At 53.4% G+C, this 19,877-nt stretch overlaps 5 protein-coding genes across 6 annotated transcripts; 2 read left to right on the top strand and 3 right to left on the bottom strand.

Moving 5' to 3' along the window:
- Positions 1 to 558: 558 nt before the first annotated feature.
- Positions 559 to 2,144, bottom strand: PV05_06294 (uncharacterized protein; the record flags this gene model as incomplete). Its single annotated transcript, XM_013459014.1, has 4 exons — positions 559 to 1,270; positions 1,332 to 1,662; positions 1,733 to 1,990; positions 2,059 to 2,144. 4 exons carry the CDS (start codon positions 2,142 to 2,144, stop codon positions 929 to 931), a joined length of 1,017 nt encoding a protein of 338 aa, XP_013314468.1. The 3' UTR covers positions 559 to 928.
- Positions 2,145 to 3,332: 1,188 nt separating this feature from the next.
- Positions 3,333 to 7,033, bottom strand: PV05_06293 (uncharacterized protein). The gene is made up of 2 exons (XM_013459013.1): positions 5,413 to 7,033; positions 3,333 to 5,361 (listed from the first exon to the last, which is right to left on the bottom strand). The coding sequence occupies exons 1-2, from the start codon at positions 6,156 to 6,158 to the stop codon at positions 3,474 to 3,476; spliced, it is 2,634 nt and encodes an 877-aa protein (XP_013314467.1). The 5' UTR covers positions 6,159 to 7,033; the 3' UTR covers positions 3,333 to 3,473.
- Positions 7,034 to 13,681: 6,648 nt separating this feature from the next.
- On the top strand, positions 13,682 to 14,071 carry PV05_06292 (uncharacterized protein; the record flags this gene model as incomplete). Its single annotated transcript, XM_013459012.1, has 1 exon — positions 13,682 to 14,071. The coding sequence occupies one exon, from the start codon at positions 13,682 to 13,684 to the stop codon at positions 14,069 to 14,071; it is 390 nt and encodes a 129-aa protein (XP_013314466.1).
- A 2,003-nt stretch (positions 14,072 to 16,074) lies between these two features.
- Positions 16,075 to 17,444, top strand: PV05_06291 (uncharacterized protein). The gene has a single exon (XM_013459011.1). It carries the CDS (start codon positions 16,261 to 16,263, stop codon positions 17,314 to 17,316), a length of 1,056 nt encoding a protein of 351 aa, XP_013314465.1. The 5' UTR covers positions 16,075 to 16,260; the 3' UTR covers positions 17,317 to 17,444.
- A 102-nt stretch (positions 17,445 to 17,546) lies between these two features.
- Positions 17,547 to 19,452, bottom strand: PV05_06290. 2 transcript variants are annotated; one of them, XM_013459009.1, is made up of 4 exons: positions 19,044 to 19,452; positions 18,545 to 18,924; positions 17,749 to 18,496; positions 17,547 to 17,690 (listed from the first exon to the last, which is right to left on the bottom strand). In XM_013459009.1, the coding sequence occupies exons 1-4, from the start codon at positions 19,113 to 19,115 to the stop codon at positions 17,682 to 17,684; spliced, it is 1,209 nt and encodes a 402-aa protein (XP_013314463.1). In that variant the 5' UTR covers positions 19,116 to 19,452; the 3' UTR covers positions 17,547 to 17,681. The 2 variants fall into 2 exon arrangements, with proteins under 2 accessions (XP_013314463.1, XP_013314464.1); XM_013459010.1 differs by having other exon boundaries at positions 17,547 to 18,496.
- Positions 19,453 to 19,877: the final 425 nt, after the last annotated feature.

The raw sequence follows: 19,877 nt of genomic DNA, 5'->3' as shown, positions 1-19,877 counted from the left end.
GCCCATCGCGATTGCCGTCTCCCGTCACGATCGAAGCAAGCTGACAATGGCTGTATAATGCCCACAGCCCAGCCTGTTGGCTGGACGAGTCGTACGGAGTGACACCTCTGCCGTGTATACTCCCTATCGAGCTCACTAGATATTGACCTTCTTTACCCCGTTTCCCTCTACTCTGCTTCTTCTTACCAGCGCCTAACGACGGTATCGATACCCTGCCATCTCCCCATTTCTGATGCACCTTCTTTTGGGGGGATCATGTTCGTTACTAGCCAGGGGACAAAGCATACCACTGCCCTAAACGACAAATGTCCCTGTGTGACAGGTTGAGGATCAACAAATATTATTGATAAAGGCCATCGGGATCCTGACGTCGGGTTATCGCATGGGGACTGGAGATGTCGATTCGTGCTGCCCGGTCCTCTACAGAAGCTGATAAGAGCAGACTATTCTCAACGTCTTTCTGCGAGATTCCTCGCTGGGGAAATTCAGAAGGCAGAATCGAACAACGGATCGGAGACCCCATTTTGACTATCGAGCTGGTCCGGAGGTACTGGCCAGCATAAGTTCAAGAAATCTGGAGCCAGTTCCGTACAAGATATGCTTGCATGCAGACAATGACCGTGGTTGGCAGGACGGTCAACGTTGTAACAGTGCTCGGTTGCCATATCAACTCTTCTCCACATCAGCGCCATATTCATTTCTCTTCGCGAACAGTCCTCTGTCTTGAGCCCGCGACAATAGAAACCAACAACACCACCATTCTTCAGTCTATGCAAGAGGTATCTTCAATGCTCCTTGTGTTGCGGTCTACACCAGTGTATGGTGCAATTGACAGCCATTCTTCTCAAGGGCCCCGTGACGGCCATGACGTATAGATTCAAACAGAGTCTGGTTTCCAATTCTTTACCGGATCGTCCTCAAAGCACTCCTAGTGGTGAGTATGACCATTGGCTGGTTTGTGAGGACTTCGTTGGTCTTGGATTAGCGGGCTATGCTCATCAGGAGCAAGGTTGGAAGCCGCGTGCGATAGTACCGATGGCCGACGAGACCGAGACGTCCAAGTAGTGACGGTATTCCAGCCTTCGAATTCTGGAGGGACCGAGCAATGCTGTTTCCCTTCTTTGGCCAGTCTTCGATCTCTAATCGCGAAACAAATAGCCATAACGATGAGGATGATCTGCATGGTCCCCACAAGGACGTAGACAATCCAAGCGCTCCAGCCTGTGAGTCCGACTCGAATCATCATGTTGATCCCAAAGATCCAGGTGTACTGTCAAGGCTGCGTCAGTCTATGTCCGAAGCCTGACATGGTGGCATGTTGAACAACGTACCGGAGCCATCAAGCAAAGAGATACCGGGCTGAGACTTCCGAGATGTCCGAGGTGCCACGTCGTTCGGATCTGTGGGATCCATTGGACGCACGCGAAGCAAGCCACGGCGATGCCTAGAATGTTGGCCCACGTCTGTGCAACCCAAGGGAAGCTGTGCAAGATGATGGATGAGACTACGAGGACCGCCATCGCGAAACTGCATGCAGCAATAAGAACTCTGATTGCTCGTTTTGCACGACGAAATGTGCGATCTGCTCCCGAAATTGAAGGCCTGCGACCGTGCAGCTCTGCGTCGGCTTCTTCCTCCGAGTAGTAGACATACATGAAGAGGCTACCGAATGGTTCATCATTAGCAAGGGGCCGGGAACCAGCGAGGCAGTGCGACTGTTTAGGCAACTCACACAACCCAGAAGCAAGCAATGCCGAAGATAACCTGAAGCATGCCTAGTAGACCGCTGATACAGGCGAACCGCGTATTGATCCTGCAGCAACCGAGTTCCACGGCGCTAGATGGTAACATCATGATGTTGCCCACTGCACAAACGCCGGAAAGCGAGCCGAGAAGGATGTAGTACGTCGACAAGCCCTCGGCAGACTTGCGCGACACTATGCGAGCCCATTGTGGAAGGTAGCAGATTAGCAGCCATCCCATCAAGGAACTGAGGCGAGGTGTCAGCCATGGTTCGTGTCAAGATGTCGCATACAGACGGATAGGGAAAAAACGTACCAAGAGACGATGAATTGAGGTATGGACGGCTTGGCAAGGTGCTTGCATTGCTCGGGTTCGAAGATCCGAACCTTTTGCAGGTCCATCTTGCGAGAAGGACAAAAGACAGGAGGTTATGTTCAAAGGAAGTCACAGATCCACACAAAATTGTGGTTCGGGAACAGTAGCAGGATGGAAAAGAAATAAATGTTCAAAGAAGCGGTGGCAGGCAGATCCTAGAAGAGGGAGAAATCATGCAAATTGTGGTGGAAGCTGCATGATGACGGAGCCCACCAGAAGATAGAGATCACAACATGCGGAAGCTGGACCCCCACGGGATTTCGCATTCTCACAGCAGAGCAACAAACGCAAATACCGCCTAGAGACTGGACGGACCGACCACTTTCTGACGTCAGTTTGCCCTGAATCACCGCTTAGTGAGACCGTGCGTGGCCTGTAGATAAGGCATGTGAAGTTGCAAATAGGCATGATTGATCTTCATACTGTATACCCTCCACCTACCATCCATCATTATCCCCCGATGCCATTACGAGTATGGCCACGCCGCGGATGTTCCTACCGCAAAGACCATTCGGGCTTATGATCGACTCCCCGGGAGAGGGAGAGAGAGAGAGAGAGAGAGAGAGAGAGAGAGAGAGAGAGAGAGAGAATTTGCACTGCTCTTGTACTCGTACTCGTAGATGCACCTCGATTTGTTTTTGTCTTTATCTTGCACATCACTTCCCGTATCTCGAGGGAGGGGAGGTCCAGCTCAGAGGCATCAAATGTACTGGGAGTCGGACGCGCGTCGATCAATTGGTACGGCGGTGTGATTGTGGACGGGTCCAAAGCCCGATCAACATGGCAAGAAAGCAATCATCTGAGAAGAGAAAACCAAGAGGAGGAATGCTTTGATTGCTACTAGTACGCCTCAAGAAGCCAGCGCAGCCCAGACACTGATCACGTGGTCTGCTTGGCTTTGCGAACAGCAACAGAAAGCCCGCTACGGCACGTGACGGACCCATGACTTTGACTTCCTGCGAGTGTTGGGACTAGGCGCCACTGGGAGACGCACTGGGGCAATCTGGATAGAGTTCCGGGTGATCATCCACGCCCGGAAGCCCACCAAGATTCAACCCCGCAACATGCCTAAGCACGGGCCACTAGGCCTCACGGGGGGCCTGAAATACAATCAGGCTGTATTTCCATGCCATCGTGGCCATACTATCCAACCACTCATGTACCTCGCCTTTACTGAATAGTCTGATTGTACTTTTTGAGTGACTTACAGAATAGTCATTTTCAATATCACTTGGTATTCTCAAAAGCAAATCTTGGTGCTGTGGACCACTAAACACTGGGGGTATAATATGTACCGAGGGGCTGTTTGATGCCCAGCACTAACGTCCTCCCATGGGTCTGTATCATCTCAAAAGTCATGCTTCGTTATCCGTCCCGGCCTCTTTCAACACATGCACATTGTTTGCAGTCACCTCCGGATCGAGTCGATGAAACTCGCCCTCATGGTGAATCTTCTCGGCCCATCCTAACGCCTGGAAATATCGCAGCCGCCCAATTCCGTAAATAATGTCTTGCTCCAGCCTAAATGCACTTTCCATCGGTTCTCCAAAGTAGAAGGCCCCGTTGAAATCTGATGCCCTCTTCGTTGCGTTCAAGAGGATACATAATCGTCGCTTGATCATTTCACGCTGTCGGGCTGCGCTGTGCCAGAAGTCCACCAGACTCTCCACAGCTTCTAGCCCGCTCGAAATGAGCGACATCATCTGACTTTTGTTGTCCATCAGATCAGACAACGTCCCGGAAGCAGTGATGACATCTAGAGCCGTTGTAATAGCAAACCCACCAAAAGGGCTTGTACTGGCGAACCGAAAGAGGGGATCGTCCTGTTCTTCGCCGTTACTCAGTCGTTGCACCGCTTCCAGCATCAGCTGAGCATGATGAAAGGCGCCGGTGATACGAAGGTTGATCGCCTTCTGGTCAAGCCCGGCGTGGTGGACGTAGCGATGAAGAAGTATTGCAGTATAGTGGTACAGAATATGCAAGCCACTAACCGGTTCCGACTTTTCGTCGCCCTTCCTAGGCTTGTGCAGGTGTCTCCGGAGCTGGCTATCCCATCTATACAGTCGGCTCATGCTTGCGTGGTAGAGCTTGTCGACTTCCCCATTGTATCTCTCGGTGCTGTCAGGGCTGAGGCGATTAGTCTGGTCCACCGTGTCGTGGAGGATGGTGGCAATTTCCACTAGATAGCCAAGCAGTCCCACCTGAGAAACGTCGCCTGTACCGTCTGACACATCCAGTTCAAAAGATGTCAAGGGAATTCTGCCGCTTTCGTAGGCAGATTGCCCACATGGAAGACGGATGTGGCAATGAGATCGAGGTACTGCAGCAACTGTGGTCGAACAGCATCCATTGAAACAATCCATGATGTAAACAGACCAGAATGTTCGTCTCTTGCATTCGACTAACGTGTCATAGTCGAGTCCGAAGGCCAATGGTCCCTTGCCACGACTGGCACGGACGCCAGCTTCGGTGTTGTATTTCAGGCCAAAAGCAGTCCGGACAGCCGAGCCATACAGATCCCACGCACGGTCGTACTGACCCTGCGAGAATGCAAGCAGTGCCAGAATTCGCCGGGTCTGCAGTAACTGCAAACTAAAGCGATCGGCGGTCTTTATGGCAGCCTCCTCAGCGAGCTGGGTGAAAAGAACACGATGTGTATCGGAGTCAGGTCGTCGCGAAAAAACCGTCCCCATAGCCACCATAGCGTACAGCAACATTGCATCGGCCACAGACTTGTTCTCACACTCCTGGACCCAGCGGGTGAAGATCTTTCTAGGCAACGTACAGTACGTGGCGCCGTCCACATAAGAAAAGTACTTGCCCACATAGTACAAGATCAGGCCACTTTCAACTGCAGCGGGGTCGGCGTGCCAGGAGAAATTGGACATGATAGTTGGTGAGATTATCGAGCCCAGCAAAGATCCCGTAGCTGGGCCTGCTGCCTCTGAAACTGTGCGCGGGGATGCTGCGACGCGAGCTCTTTTCGCCGGTGGCAGATGCTCTGAAGTATCGTCCTCAGCCACCGCATCTTCCGAAGCAGGGGACAAAAGGCTCTCCAGCGCCATCGAGGTCCTACGCGCAGCTCTTGAGCTGTTCGGTTCCGGAGCTACCCAGTCCGTCGATGCGGTGGACCCTCTTCGTTGGAGCGTCGGCTCTTGCGGCAATTCGGAAGGTGAGTAGCGAGAAGGTGAATATGTCGAGGATCCGGATCCTGTTTCTACCTGTCTCGAACCAGGTCGAGGCCTGAGAAGGGATTAGCATGCGCTGGGGACGGGGCAGGGCATCACAGCTTACGTTGAGTCAAACTTGCACTCGCGTCCAAACTTCTGACACTGGGCGCATTTAGGGGTGCTTGGATCGCATTTGATCTTCTTTTCTCTGCATGTGTTACATGCCTGCCCTAGACGCTTTCTAGGCTTGCCCGCTTTTGTTGTACCCCATTTCGGGTTGACCGTATCGCCATCGATTGTCTTCTGACAGACGCCGCCGTCATCGTAGATATAACACGTCCCTTTGCTGGGAACAGCCTCTTCTCCCACCACTTTTCTGTTGTACGTGGAGGCGGGTGTTGGGAGCGAAGGTGGAGCACTAGGAAAGGTTGCACGGCTTTCTGGAAGCAGTGAATTCGGGTGAGGCCAGTAGAGGGTCCGGTCTGGATCCGGACGATGTCCGTAAGGCTGGGAAGCAGGGCCCGGATACGGTGCCGGCTTCACAGTTGGAGGCACGACGTAGGAATTGGCCTCAGCAGCGTGATGGGATGCCGTAGCGTGGGCGGCCAGGCTTCGAACTCCACGGTTTGACGCAGAGCTTTGTTGCGCAAAGTTCAAACTGCCTGGAGTAGCACCGTTCACAAAGGAGTCGAAAGATGGTAGACTGGGTTTTTGTGATTCAGCGTTGCCGGTCGCCATTGGAGTAGTTGACGCCAAGTTTGACGACGGGCTGGATGAAGGTTGTGCGGTAGGACAGGGTCCGGACAATCGTTGGTCGTCGTGCCACAGTCTCGGTCGCAGTTCATGAGGCAACACGAGACTTGTGGCCATGGAATCACTATGTTCGTGAAGAGTAAGGGCCCAATTCCTGTTGATTTCTAAGGTTTGACCGTTACTGAGTTCGAGAAAGAGCGGTACTTGGTCAGCTGCTCCGGTCGGGTCGAAGTCCCAGGAGCATTCGCTAATCAGCCAGCTGGAGAAGGCCACCCAGAAGAGAAAAAAATCGAAGACGCAGCCCGACACTTGCTCCCTTGCACCACACTGACGTTCAATTACTGTCTCCGAGCCGTTGATATCTGACTCCCAGAATGCCAAAGGCCTTGCCGCATTGCATTAACCAGTTCGAAAAACAAGACTGTCACACAACGTTGAGCGGGAGCAAGACCAGTCTGAAGATGAAAGGTTTCACTGGTATCAAAGTACAGCAGGTGTGGAGGTCGCGATGTCGATGTTTGGAGTCGGGCTAGGAGGGCGGCCAGCGAGTACTGGCCCTCACATTCGAGTTATGCAAAACGACACATATGAAAGAAAGCTGTCGTCCAAGGTATGTCCAGGGAGGGAGTCAATGTTCGTTATGAGGACCCAAAAAAACTCCGGTTTTCCTGTCCGCCAGATGCCACTTCTTCAGCGACGGTGAAATGGCGCTAGCACCGGGAAAGGACGAGACAGATAGGCCAAAAGGCGCTTTGAACTGTGGCAGTACTGTGCGTATAAGCAGAGGTCCGATGTTTGGCAGGTCAGGGTGGTCATCTATAGGTAATCGTGGTAGTGTTTGGTCTCAGAAACGACCCATGGTCGACCGAATAAGAATGCAGTAACGGAAGTTCTTGGTGTGAGCCTCCTCTTTCAGTGGGTGGGCAAGTTCCATGGAAAGCCAGGTGATGACATCTGAAATGGGTCTAGAGGTGACCTGTGTTGGAAGGGGGATGGCGGCATCAGGCCTCGTGGAGTCGCATGATTGCGGACAACCATAACGCATGCCATTTTTGACCCTGGTCGATCGCTTGCAGGGATGCGATGCCAGGGTTGCGACGAGGGGAGGGGACAAATGTGGAGAGCGGCCGGGCAGAGGCAGGGTTCAGGCAAGGTGTGACCAAAAGAAAACGCCACGACGCTTTTGGCCCAGGGTTGGCGGAAGACGAGACTGAGGCCACACGCTGGCTCGTATTTTTATTATGAATCACCACCAGAGCGAAGTGTGATGGACGATGGACGACGGACGGACTGGCTGTGGAGAAGTGGAGGAGGAGATGGTGGCAGGAGACGACTCGAGCGAAGGAACGGAGCAACGAACTACTGTGGTATTGCCATGCTGCTTGCCGTCTTGGGGGGTGTTGCTATACCCATGGCGTGCTAGTGCATGTGAGGCGGTCTCGATCGGTGTCACACGTACTGGTCGATGACAGGCGATGAAGGAGTTCGATGCCGACTAACATGAATGATGATGGCGACGAGGGAGAGGAGGAGATTGAATGAAGCTCAGTCGAGCGAGACACCATCATGATTTTCCAGATGATGCCAGGCTCGTGGAAAGCAAATTCCGACGAAGCGTCTTCTTGGTCTTTTGGTTTGGTCGGATAAGTCGGAGTGCAACCTCAGAAGAGCATAGTGGACAAGCAATTGGAGGTGCACATCACACAATCCTTTATTCTTGGACTTGGATCTTCACGATCTTCGACCGCCCCAAGCATCCCAAATGCGTCCTGGCGAAGGAAGAAAGAAAGACAGAAAGAAGGAAGGGCGTCGCCCAGGCGTGAGTAAGCTCCCCATTTGGGATGGAAGCATATGATGGCATGGTTCAGCTGCTGGACAGGGTCATGATGCATGCAGGTGCAGACAGGCCTGGTGAGCCCTGGGTTCCAGGTTGTTGCTGTACTGTACTGTATCTGCGACGGCCACCTCAATGGGTTTCTCTCCTCGAGATCATGACAGGAACAAGACTCGTCCGCTGCTCTGCGCACCTGCACCTGCGCCCATCTAGCCGGCAGCTGCAGGCAGCTGCAGGCAGCTTGCATCGTGTGCCCTGCAACCCCAACCCGTCCTTTCAGCTACGCCCACCTAGACGTCTGCGCCTGCAAGATGCTGGAGAAACACAACAGCCAGCAACAACCAATCTCCATCTTGACACTACGAGTCTCTAGGGATTTTCCCTATCTCTCCCGCCACGGCTGGGGATTCGTGCCAATCTACCCCTCTCATACCCATTCCACCAGCGTATCTTCGCCTCCCTCCCTCCAATCCCACCCTTGAAATCCCACGGCCCACGTTCCGTGCCTCCGAGGCTAGAGCCTAAAAGACCTTGCCGTGTTGGACCATGATGGACCTTTGACGGCTTGCCAGGTGCCAGACTAGCATGATGCTATCTTGACAGCGAGACAGGCATCAACCGTCCGTGGTTTTGCCACTGCTGAGACGAATCGTCAACATACAATAGACTTACACCACATGGCAATCCGTGGCCCATCTTTCCCGTCCTAAGTGATCGTCAGGTGGCTGCAGTCATCATGCTCCCACGCAGAAGGATGACATTCAACCATGATCCGAATGGCTACGCAGCCCAAGCAAAAGGAGCCCTCGGCTACGAGAGAAACGCGAATGGCCAGAACTGTACAGCCAGAAAACCGTGGGTTTACGATTACAATTACCTCCTTGCCGGGCTTGCCCCCCTCCTGTAACGCGACTCTCCCAGGTGGGAAACGAACCAGACGCCACCGAACCTCGACCTTGAATTGGCCAATTCGAGGCAAAGGAGGTCAGGACTCAGAAGTTGCAGCGCACGAAACTGACGTCGCGGGCCCAAAAGACAGAAACAAAAACTTCCACCAACCACACCGACACGGGGCATGCATTAGCCTGACCTTCTTCGCTTGTTGCCAGTCCGAGGAGAGTCGCAAAATAATCTGTTTAGCAGCTCTGTTGCCGAACTCCCCATCACTAACCCGCACACACTATATTCGTGATACTCCGGTTGGCTGTTAGTACTCAGCCAAGTGGCCGGTATCCTCTCCGGCTGATTAGAGGGCAGGGCCGGCGCGAAATGGCAAACCACCATCATCCACCAAGAATATGGACAGGGATCACTGCCTCCCGCAAGATCAAGGTTTATCCCCAGATTCTCCTTCAATCCCAATGCACGGGAGACTCTTGGCCCTGGCACGACCTTTGAGCCTCGTACTTTAGGAACTGCTTGATCAGGTTGCTGCTGTCTTTACTCCGTACGCTCGGTTGACAACTCAGATCTCCCATGCCGCATGGGATAATTACCCGACGGCATGATGTTATTCTGACATGCAACTTCTGGGCACACGGGTGGCGCTCCACAAACCACAGGGCCGACCTGACTCGACACGAGTAACTTCACCATGTCTCGGCATCGAGAGTGCAGCATACAGGACAGTCCATGACTAGTCGAGTTTGCCGGAACAGGAGAGGCAGGAAATGTAGCCTTGTTTGCAATTTCACAACTCATCAGCTGCTCAGAGTCTAGCGGCACGCTACCGACTTGCCGCGTTCTCGAATCCTTGCTGCCGCTGCCGATCTGATGCAGAAAAAGCACGATTATCCGGCTGCCCAAAACCCCCTAGAAGCCGAGACAGTGACCAGCCACAGTCACTCCAGTGCCTCCACTTCCCGGAGACTCCAGGCGCGCCTGGCTTCCCTGGTCCCCTCTAGGCAAACCACGTTCGTCGACGAGTCTGCCACATGCCATCATAGATGCACCTCGCGTCGCAAACCATTTCCTCCTGGGTGCATAGCACACAGCGTTGGCGAATACGGAAGAGCTTTGGGTCGACACCATCCCGCAGTACCCACTGGCCATGTTGCGAAAAAGAGGTCAAGAGCGACTAGACCATGGCTAAGGTGGGATAGTCACCGCCAGCCAGCTGAGCAGAGCCAGCTGAGCATTCATCGACAGAGCCAGGGTGAATAATCCTGGCAACCAGTGTGTAGCGCCGCCCATATCATTTCGTTACAAGTACAGCTGACGCTTATGGTCACCGATGATCAGCTGGAGAGCAGTGTCGGAAGCTCATCGATGCCCATTTCGATGGCAGTTTTGTGCGAGCAAGGAGTGGCCATGCTCGAACCGTGGCTCATCGAGAGTTAGTACAATACGTGGATGATGGTGGTATCCCGTACGGGCAAGGGGTAATCTTGCGTGAACTGCCACTATGAACCGATTTTTCACACAAGAGATGCGCTCGAGGGCCCTTCGAGACAACCCTCGGGCAGGAGGGTTCGGCGCGAATGTCCACGCTTGACCGGTTATGGTTATTCAGGATGCAAGGAGGGAGAAAAGCCGGTCGGCATGTGGTGGTGGTGCTCGTAAGTAAGCTTTCTTCTGTGAGGAATCCGGATGGATCTGATTTGGCGTCTCTCGCTTCCTGTTGTTAAGCGACTACGGACTACTGTACTCACGGACTACTGCTATGAGTCCGTAGGTACGGAGATGCCATCGCTTCTGCTGGCAACAAAGGGTAGGCAGAAATGGAAACCGCGCCTTCATCTCAACCTTGCCGTGATCGTCGGATTTGATCTGTGCGGGTACACTACCAAAGGTCCAGACATAGTCTCCATGCTACCTTGTAACATCTTTCAGGAGAATCGAATAACTTAGTCCGCCGACATGATCTTGTCAACGAATCTCGTGTACGATCAGCGCCGTCTATTGAAATTTTTTCGCTCTCGCTACTCGTACATGCAAGGTGCACCATCAATGCTGTACCGAGTTATCCACTAAGTGTCTACCGCCGCCACCACGGCCTGAATGGAATGATGTGGTGGCAACGGTGGTAAGGGGACCCATTTTTGAGGGTGTGTCCCGCACCTGTGAGAGCCAGGAGACGTGCGGTGTGACAAGCCTACCATCCACCTGCTGCAGTGCTCACAGTCATCCTCGGCGCGAGCGTTTTTGACGTAAGCCCGTGTCACATATCGCGGCAGAGAATTGCAGGCGAATCAACATCAGCAGCCAGCATCTCGACGGCGCGCCAGAATACCAGCACCACGCAGCACCTCCTCTTGCTCACCTACCGCGAATCATTGCACCTGCGACCCTTTCAGGAAAGCCGCATGGCTCACCAACCCGAATTGTGACAGCCACTAGTCCCAGTAGATGCGGAGCTTCGAGGGCCGTTGAGGCCGCTAAAGAACCTGACATTCAACGGTCAACGTGGGTTTTGGCATGCTCGGGGGTTCTCAACGTTCAGGTCAAATTTGCAAGCATTCGACGTGAGCGCAAAAAGTCTGCAGTATCCGAGGACATGAGCAACCTGAATTCAGCTAGCTACCTGCCTATCCACTACGAGTAACAAGGAGCTACACAGCACACACAGCACCATAGTGCTCTTACAATTGACTGATAAACCCGTCCAGCGAACAAGGATAATTGCCGCCTCATCCGCGTCCTCTCCGGCGATCATTTTCGTTCCAGACAAGCCGCGACATCAGATTGGGCGATAATGCGCGGGAGTGATTGACCTGAAATTGAGCGTCAAGTATGAGTAATGTCCTATTCAGCCCAATAATGGTGGACAGATCACAGGAGATCACCCTTGCTGAGCACAAGGTAAGGTAATCCCGAAACCGAGGACGCCATCATACGCTGTTGATTTTTCTAGGGGTTTGGCCCTGGCTTTTTGCGGCTGGAAGCATGCGCTTGCATGCCCATTATCTCACGGGCGTCTCCCTCTCCAGTCTTCAACAGCCTACCATAGTACGAGGAGCTGTTCCATGACTCTTGTCTGGGTAGCGCCGGACTTGGACCCTGGGCTCTTTCCATGTGGTCTTCATGGGTTTACCATGAAGATAGACATCCTGACATCCTACCATGCAACCCACCACGAACGTTGACGTCTGTGTCTCGAACTCAGAACCCCCGAGTCTGCTCCAATAGGATATATCGGAGCACAGGACGGCACGGGCCAGGAAGCCTCGGCCAGGAAGTAGCTCCGCTACTGGCACCTACTACTCGTGTGGTGTTGTGACTCTGATATCATTTTCTCAATCAATAATTCCCTCCATGCCCGTGGGTATTCAGCAACTCAACAAAATCAGCACCCGTCCCTCACTTGCCCTGGTCACTCGCCACAAGGGCCCCCTGCTAGCCTGAAGCTGCCAGACCAAAGCAGCAGGTAGCTGTTTCACCAATGTCAATCGTCGCTGCGGATCCCTCTCGCCAAAATAAGACCTAGATACACTAGTAAAATTCGTCGAAAAGGTGCGACTGGCTTAAGGTGTTTCACGAAACCCAAGGTTGTTTTGTGGTACTGCCATGGCACTGTGATTCAAACCATCCACACGATTTTGACTACTATGTCTGTGCTACCAAGTGTTACAGCATCGAGACCTACGGTCCATGGCACACGCGATTGCACATGAACTAGCATTGACAAACTCTCATCCGGCTGCAGTATGCAATCTAAGGTGTGAGCCTCACTTTCTCAAGCTGCAAGAGCTGTCCAGACGTGCTCCGGCCACGAGGACTCGTTCTGTTGCCACCAGCTCCAAATGTCGAAACGCTCGTGGCCTACACCCGGCGTAGCCATACTGTAAGAAAAAAGCCCTTAACCCTAGAGGATCGGACAGATTCTTTCGCGGCCTTTCACAACCCAGCGCCAATCTAGGCCAAACATTTCTCTACCATCTTATCGCTAAGCAGGCTTGACATCGGATTGAGGTCTAACTTGAAGCCTTGCCGTGCTTACCCGCATGCTCGACTACCTTCTCCGCGTCCCCATGCAAGGCGGCGGAATCATAATGCGCCATTGTCTCGGTTACAGCCTGGTCAAAGGCTTGAGAAAGTCTCGACTCTTCGAAGAGGTAGATATACGCGTCATCGATTTCAAGAATACGGCTTGTCCTTGCCAATCAATGGCCAAGGTTGCAGTGGTGAGAGAGAGCGACAGCAACTGTCCCATGCATCACACTTACAGTCCTTCTGATAGGCGAGCCTGCCCTTTGACCACAGTGAAGATCTAATGTCAATCTCTCTCTCCCGCCTCTCTCCCGCCCAGGTCTTCTATACTGGCTAACCAGCCGTTCACCAGTTCCTAGTGGCATGCTGCGAGACAGAATCACAGGACCACAGAAATATGTCACCGTTGCAGCATGTCGAACGCTGCAGGAACGAAGAGGCATTTCCCCAGAGCCATTGATTGGTGACCTTGGCTTGTCCGACCTCGTGGTTGTATCCACTACAGTTACACGAAACCGGGCTTCGGCGTCGAAGCTTCAGCTGAAGTCGCTGTCCCTCAGCAGACCGTGTATGTGATATCCCTTCATGCGCATCTTGCACCTGAGAAGGGATATTAGAAACGGGCAGGTGGTCCCTCGTTGGTGTGGCGGTTACTGACATACGTCTTTGTCATTTCGTGCTAAAAGTTCAGGCCTGCTATCCTACGCCGCCTCGCTTGGATGTCCTTTGTCGTATGCGCAGGTCGAGCATACTAGGACTCCGTGTCTGAAAGGGCATATGATCTTCGGACCATGCGCCCGCTTCTTGGAGTGCATCCTAAGTTACTGCTCAGCGCTACATCCTATGTTGCTCGTATGCGACAAATTGGACACGCCAGATGTCGCCTGGTCCTAAAGATGGCGCGTCATCACTTGGTGGCGTGGCCGCATTTGGAAGTTCACGATCGCGAAGTGCCCGAGCCGCACTGCCCGACACTCAATCTTGGTCTTCTACGAGCGGTCTTTCCCTGCTAGCTCTCCTTCTTTTGAGCGGACAGCAGAGCCGGAATCCAAACTATCGGGCGATTCCCACCATCGGCATTACAGTATCTTCGCACACGGCACGCTTTGCCCCGCCAGCCCCTAAGGCTTTGATGCATTTTCGAATGCCATTTGCCCGTGCATCTACCTCTCATTCTCCTAAGGAAGGTCTAGAGCATTATGGGGTAGACACGATTCCTCGGTACCTGGCTGAGACACTGGCTATGACCGAGATCGTCACAAGATGATCGTCCCCGGGTCTGGTATCCCAGCCCGGAACCTAATCTGGTTCTTGAGGAGCCTCAGGAAAAGGTTTCCGCTTGCTATTGGATTGGTTAGGCGACTTACATCCAGACGCCTAGGCGGGATTGAAACGTGAGAACCCTATGGACGTCAAGCCGCCGAAGTCTCTCATCGATCGCTGGAACCCGACGAGGCACCATCCACCGAACTTGCGTACTGTGCACTGTGTTCATCTAAAGGCCTGGCATTGGGGAAACCAAACCGAGCGTTTGGACGTCGCCCGAGTGCACCTCTGCCGAGCCACGGGCTCCTCCCTGGACTCTCCACCATGCAAACTTGCCATCGTGTGCCCCTTGGAATTGTGACGAACCAGTTGACCCTATTGGCAACGACCTATGACTTAATTGGGGATTGTGTTCGCCCGCTACGTGCCCGACATCGCCGCAGCTGGCGGCCCACACGCGTGTTGAAGCCATGCAGTAGTAACTTCCCACGTCGATCGATCAGGGAATTTTGGATCGGAGAGTAACCACGATCACATTTCCTCCCATGTCTATGATCCTTACATTGCTGCAATGTCAAGCAACGAGGCAACTCACTTCGGAGCTGTGAAACAAGCTCACCTCATGTCCGCGTCCTTAGTACAAGGGTGAACAGATGGAATTGTTCGCGTCTCCACTCGACGTAGGCACGAGATCTGCTCGGCTCGTCCTGCTGTTGATACCGGCCGACGATTTCCCCTTGAATCCCTGGTTCTTTGGGTCAACGCAGAGAATGGCTCCAGCGACGTGCCAGTGTACGATCGTCAAACACCCCTCCCTGGGTGATGACCCCAGTAGATTCGGTCCTTTATCATTATGTTGCTGGAAGTGTGACGAAGTGTGCTTCAATGCATGATGAGTCGGTATTTCCGCCCGAGATCCAGGCTTTCTTAATAATGCCTAGCGGTCTCATCTCGATGACGACGGCGATACTTGGCATATCTTTCAGTCTACATTTTCTGCATGCCTTCGCAGACAGCGGTCGCTGATGGCTGAACAGCTTGCCCAAGGTGGCTCCCCAGCGCAGAGAAGACATGTCCAATTGCTGGCCAGGGAGCCAGCATTTGCCGGATGTCAGAGGTGGGGTGAAGAAAGGTAATCATATGGCCCACACCTGGAGACCAGGGCCAGAGTCGGGCTGAGGGAAGCTCGAGGCCAGGCAGGCAGGTAGGGCTGAAAGGGGCTCATAAAAAAGGATCATGGCGGCCTTCTCAGGTGATATCCTATCCCAGGTATATCAGGCGGTAGGTTCAGGGACGAGCACTGCGAATGCTGTTTTCTTCCGTCGCGTTTAGATTGAAGCCTGCACTTCAGATTCTTACAAAGGTATTTGCACTCAGTCTAGCTGTGGACTTTCTTCAACAGTCTCGAGATGATGGGCTCTCTTTTTCGGCCAGCGGCCCCAGGTCATCAACGGGAGAGGTCGGTCTGCATTTTCTCTACGTGACCGTACCGTCACAAAGGACAAAAACGTGAGATCCTTCTTGTGTATGTGGAACGGGCATGGCGCTACCTCTGGAACGTGGATTGATTTGCAGATGAGACAGATAATACGCACGCACGTATGCACGCAATGAATAGGACCTCGCTCAACACTAATGATGCCCACAAGGGCATCAGCACAGGCCACATCCAGTGGGAGTTGACTCATGAGTGAGATCTTCACCGGCGGACATGTGTTAGGCATCTTGGATAGATAGGTGGTCGTTCGTTCTTTGCCACTAGTAGTAGAAGTTCTTTGAAACCATTCCCGCGCCGTGTCAACGCCTCTCAGTTCTGTGGCTCTCCTTTGAACGACTGACTTAGAGTAGACAAGCTGTGGCAACTGATCTCCTGTACTTGTTGGCATCGGTCGGTCAAATATAGAATTAAAACCAAAATGAAAAAAGACTTGCGACTTGACAGACTCGCCGTCTGATGCCCGGTTAAATTCCGGCTTTGCTATCTATCTTTTTCCAAACGATGCCGTCAACCCGTCAACACTGCGTTTGTCGAAAACGTCGCCCAAGACTCTTCTCGCGCAGCAAAAAACCAATAAGGCAGACGCTAGGGATTCGGCGCTCTAACGACATGCCAGAATAGACCCCAGGAACATGGGTACTCTCCCTGTGCTCGCACGCCGCGCAGCTGCATGATCCCGCATCTCGCCCAGCATGAGCAAACCGTCCACAGCAGCACTACTGCCGTCGACGCTCGTCAACACTCTTACCTCGCACGCGGGACCCATCAATGCAATCACCTTCTCGTCCCAGGGCGGCACATACGTCCTCACCGGCTCATCGGACCGGCAAATCCACCTCTCACGAACCGAGCCTCCTTCTTCCTCGCACGGTCGCGCTCAGCAGCAGTCCATCTCCGCCGCTAATGCTGGGTCTGGCGGAGGCGCCATCCAGAAATACGCCGCGCACGGGTATCCCGTGCTAGACATCGCGGTTGCGCAGGACAATCAGACGTTCGCGAGTGTCGGCGGCGACCGCAGCGTGTTCCTGTGGGACGTGGCGAACGGCGCAGACGGCACGCTGAGACGGTTCGGCAGCAACACGAGCCAAGGACACACGAGTCGGATCAACTGCGTGGCGTTCGCGGGGGATGGGGATGGTGTGATCGTCAGTGGCGGCGACGATACAACCGTGCGGCTGTGGGATGTTAAGAGTCGGGACGCGAAGCCGTTGATGGTGCTTGACGAGGCGAAAGACGGGATTTCCAGCGTCGTCGTGCCCGGGAACGGCCACGAAATCGTGTCCGGCAGCGTCGATGGGCGGCTGAGGAGCTACGATATCCGGATGGGCAAGGTCACGGTGGATGTGATGCCGGGGCCCGTGACGAGTCTGGACGTCTCGAGGGACGCGAGGACGGTGCTGGTGGGCTGTCTGGACGGGAGGATCAGGATGATGGATCGCACGGATGGGACGTGCTTGAGGGGGTTCCCACCGGAGGGGAATGTCGAAGGGTACAAGAATGACAGTTTGCGGCTGAAGAGTTGCTTCGCCGGCAACGAAAGCTTGGTGCTGAGTGGGAGTGAAGACGACGGGAGGGTGCGAGGTTGGGATGTGCTCTCCGGGAAGAGCGTAGGCAATGTGGACGTCAATCCGTCGGCCAAGGTCGTCAGTGTGGTTAGATGGAGAGAGGGAAGTCAGGCTCAAGGCAGACAAGGTCTCTGGGCTGGCGGAGGCGCGGAAGGGATCGTCAAGGTCTACGGTGTCGGTTGACAGAAGACATTGGACGAGCTGATGTCGGTTCATCAAAGTGCCCTTCATGGCGCCATGTTCAGGGCGGGACAACCATAGAGACATGGTGGTACCTATCTATCAACTCGAAACGCTTCTTCAACGCCATATTTGATGCGCAAACTCGTGCAATCCTCCCTTCAAATGCTGTAGACTTTTGACGTTCTGATACAATTTTCCCGTACCCACCCCCCCTTTAATGCAATACCAACCATGCCCTTATGCATGCAATTTTATGGCCATTTCTTTAGTTGACCGGTTATGCAATCATGCTTTCATGTCCGCTACCCTATCCATGCCGTATTTGAGTGCATCAAGGGCCTTGGCCAGATGGTTAGCCCTGACGATCACCGTCCCTGCTCTGACTGTGCTCAAAAAAGAGATTTCGACTGGTTCGAGCTGGTGCGGCCTCACCTCAGATACGGGACTCAGATTCAGCTGCTCAAACTCATCGGTGCTTCCTTGTGCCAAACGTCCGGCCACACCACAAACAATGCCCGTGGCGTCGAGAGGCAGATCTCGAAGATCGAGCGTGATAGGAATTAGTGCATCTTCCTCAGACTTTGCACCTAGAAGTGACCCTCCCAGCCGGTCCAGGAGTCGGTGTTCTAGCAGCACCGATATCGGCTCTCTGGCTGTAATGGTCAAAGAGAGGAAGTTGGCACCAAAGTCTAGATCAGTGGCGTCAGCCTCTGCAAGGCCAAGCTCAAGGCTTGTTGAAGTATTCAGATCTTTGCACTGATCTGCCTCCTCAGGCAGATATGAAGTGGCTATCAAGACCTGCAGGAGGTCATTCTTAAGCTGCTCATCTCGCGCTGCATCAGGCTCGCGGCTGCCCGCGCAGTTGGCGAGGCGAACCTCGCTGTCGACGAGCGGACTGATATTATTGCGCGTTAGTTTCGTGAAGGTCCGGATCTGTAGCTCTGGTAGGTCTTTTGCTGGTGGAGTCGTGGGCGCAGAATTCTCATGGAATGGCGGCGAGCCGATCGGACGGATGCCTTGAGGCATGGTAGGTGAAGATGGCGACAGCTGAGAAACAAACGCGTCAGCACTCTGGGAGAACACGAATCCTCGCTGTTGTAGGGCTTTGGTAACCGTCTTGTGGGATCGAAAAGGAACAAGTATGTAGTCTGAGAAATACGTTGTGATGAAGAAAATGCTTCTATGTCGATGGTCAGCTCAGCCCTGTACGGCAAGGACGAACACTGACATGCCAGCCATAGCCAGAGGGGAAGTCAGCTCCAATACTCGTTGACCTGCATCGAGTCCTTGGCCATCAACTTGAATGGCGATATAGTCTTCGGAGCTAATCTGGACTTCGGTCCTTGGCTTGGCCCCTTTGCTGCTGGAGCCATACAGCCGATTCAGAGTCTGTGCAACAGGACATACAAACCGGTTCGCTAACTGCCGCGAACAAATGATGGAGCACTCGACGGGCGTGATGGAGACGTTGAGAAAGTCGTGTTGATTAGTCCACGAGATTTTGGCTGCATCCTCGTCGTGGTCTTCGCCAAAGAGAAGTTGGAGGATTGGCTGCAAGCAAAAGGTGTACAACTCGATGGGTATGTGAACCAATGCAAGACGAGGTTCCTAGGAAGGCAGGAAGATTCAGTACCCATCACACAATGACCTCGAGGATGGTGCAGCTCCTGGCATGGCCAAAACCAAGCGCTCAACATAGCCGCGCAACGAGGCATACTGTAACGTACCAAAAAGGATATCTGCGCCGAGATGAGATTCATGGAATCTGCCATGACTTGTTTTTCGAGTAGAAGGCCCATGTGACGAGGTCGAGGTTGCTGGCGTACCTGAAGATACTCCAGACCGAGGAATCGCGTCGACTTCACACGCTCGACGGTTTGATCGTACTACTCCTCTATAGAAACGTCAAAAACGTTCCCGTCCTGGATGTCCGTGATTGATCGTTTGGACAGGCAACCCAGCCTCGTCTTGAGGTAGGGATTAAAGTGCTATTTCAGACTTGACGGAGGGCGATAGAAGGTCAGGCTGAATGTCTTCATGGCGATGATGTTCAACAGATGGAAAGTGGATTGTGTCGCGTCGTGGCGGAAAGCCTCAGAATGATAGTCGTAGAGAGGTCAGGTGGAAGAATGCAACCCCTGTTCTCCGGAGGAGCTGTGATCACTTTCATGTGGATCGGACCGCTGCCCGAAAGTAAGGCGATTGGCAGCTTCAAGACGGATAAAGCGCCCTTAGCCTGTGAGATAAGGCAAGCAGAGATATGAGGTGAGAGAAATTGAAATCATATCGAGGGTCTCCCTGCTGACAAGGCATTTAACTCACGTACGGGTCAATTGTCGGGCTTCACAGACAGGCATGATGCATGAGGGTGTGCTCTCCTGTGTCTGGAGAGAAACGAGACCTGGCGTCACAAGGATTGTATATTGACCGCGGGGTTTGGCGTTCAGCGTCCTATGGGAGGGCCATAATGTTAACACATCTAGGTCCTGAGGAAGCAGCTTGATGTCATATGCGAAGCTTACACTGGGAGTAGTCCAGGGTTCGCAGCATAAGAAAAGAGC

This window comes from Exophiala xenobiotica, assembly GCF_000835505.1.
Source record: "Exophiala xenobiotica strain CBS 118157 unplaced genomic scaffold supercont1.4, whole genome shotgun sequence".
Taxonomy (NCBI): domain Eukaryota; kingdom Fungi; phylum Ascomycota; class Eurotiomycetes; order Chaetothyriales; family Herpotrichiellaceae; genus Exophiala; species Exophiala xenobiotica.
Note: the sequence above shows the minus strand (reverse complement) of the source record. Positions and strands in the feature narration are given on the sequence as shown.

What these genes read in the sequence shown, in the direction of transcription:
- PV05_06290 (XM_013459010.1), bottom strand. Translation starts at nt 19,115, where the DNA reads ATGGGCCTTCTACTCGAAAAACAAGTCATGGCAGATTCCATGAATCTC. An exon ending in CGGCGCAGATATCCTTTTTG is followed by an intron (nt 18,925 to 19,043) that starts GTACGTTACAGT and finishes CTGCCTTCCTAG; the next exon opens with GAACCTCGTCTTGCATTGGT. An exon ending in CCTCTGGCTATGGCTGGCAT is followed by an intron (nt 18,497 to 18,544) that starts GTCAGTGTTCGT and finishes CCATCGACATAG; the next exon opens with AAGCATTTTCTTCATCACAA.
- PV05_06293 (XM_013459013.1), bottom strand. Translation starts at nt 6,158, where the DNA reads ATGGCCACAAGTCTCGTGTTGCCTCATGAACTGCGACCGAGACTGTGG. An exon ending in GAGTGCAAGTTTGACTCAAC is followed by an intron (nt 5,362 to 5,412) that starts GTAAGCTGTGAT and finishes ATCCCTTCTCAG; the next exon opens with GCCTCGACCTGGTTCGAGAC.
- PV05_06291 (XM_013459011.1), top strand. Translation starts at nt 16,261, where the DNA reads ATGAGCAAACCGTCCACAGCAGCACTACTGCCGTCGACGCTCGTCAAC.